The sequence below is a fragment of the Penaeus monodon genome, chromosome 20, assembly GCF_015228065.2.
Source record: "Penaeus monodon isolate SGIC_2016 chromosome 20, NSTDA_Pmon_1, whole genome shotgun sequence".
Taxonomy (NCBI): domain Eukaryota; kingdom Metazoa; phylum Arthropoda; class Malacostraca; order Decapoda; family Penaeidae; genus Penaeus; species Penaeus monodon.
In genome coordinates this window covers 7,315,599-7,316,437 of record NC_051405.1, presented here as the reverse complement: position 1 = coordinate 7,316,437, position 839 = coordinate 7,315,599, and the positions used below count along the sequence as shown (strand labels likewise).

At 43.5% G+C, this 839-nt stretch overlaps 1 protein-coding gene across 1 annotated transcript in view; it reads left to right on the top strand.

The window, feature by feature from the left end:
- LOC119585908 overlaps positions 1 to 839 on the top strand; it is a 17,549-nt gene that overhangs the window by 15,691 nt on the left and 1,019 nt on the right. Inside the window, exons 7-8 of the mRNA XM_037934630.1 lie at positions 78 to 320; positions 459 to 668. Of these exons, the coding sequence (XP_037790558.1) occupies positions 78 to 320; positions 459 to 668 (453 nt within the window). The remainder of the gene's footprint in view (positions 1 to 77; positions 321 to 458; positions 669 to 839) is intronic.

Sequence of the window (839 nt, the reverse complement as noted above, 5' to 3'; positions counted from 1 at the left end):
ATCGGCAGGTTATACAGCAGATCTTTGTTATAGTGAATATGACCCAAATTAAAACCTTCCATTGTTGATTCTTTTAGAACTGTGCTGGACAAGGAACTTCAACAAGTTCCCGTCACCTTGAACAGGCTGCAGCCCCGTCAGAGAAGCATGTGGTCCACTCTATACCACCATCAGGCAATGTAGCTCCACCAATGTCTATTACTCAGCCCACAGACACTCAGAGAAGTGTCAGTGGCCACATCAATACCTCAGCCACCACCCACAGCACACACCAGGAGTGTCTTGGACAAAACAAGAACATTGTGGTGGACCAAGTACAGGTATTTTGAAGACATAGCTCCTTTTTATCAGTCTATGTTCTTTTCACTCTTATTATTTGTTGATAGTCATGATATATGGTCATTCTCTAGTTAAATTATAAGTACCAGAATGATTATCCACTTCTCATATTCCTCCAGTCATGCACTCATATGAATCTCAAGAAGAAGACCTCGGAAGCAGGCACCGACAACCAGCTGTGTGGCTCATGCAGTGGGGGAACTACCATAGCAGAGACCCAGCAGGGAGCCATCAGTAATGCGAGCATGATTGGCAGTGGCGTTCTTGTTGTCCCAGCAGAAGGAGTGATACCATGTCCCATTGAGTCATTGGTCGCTGCTGTAGCCAAGGTGTGTTCTTAGTAGAAGTTGACCTGCAGAAAGTGGTTATAGACCTGTTAGCTTGGTCCCCACATTAGCATTAGTGCCAGATGTTCAATCTTATATTCATTTTGCAGGAATAGAACTGAATTAAAATATACCTCAAAGTTTAATTCATTCCTGCCTATATGAAGGCAAAGA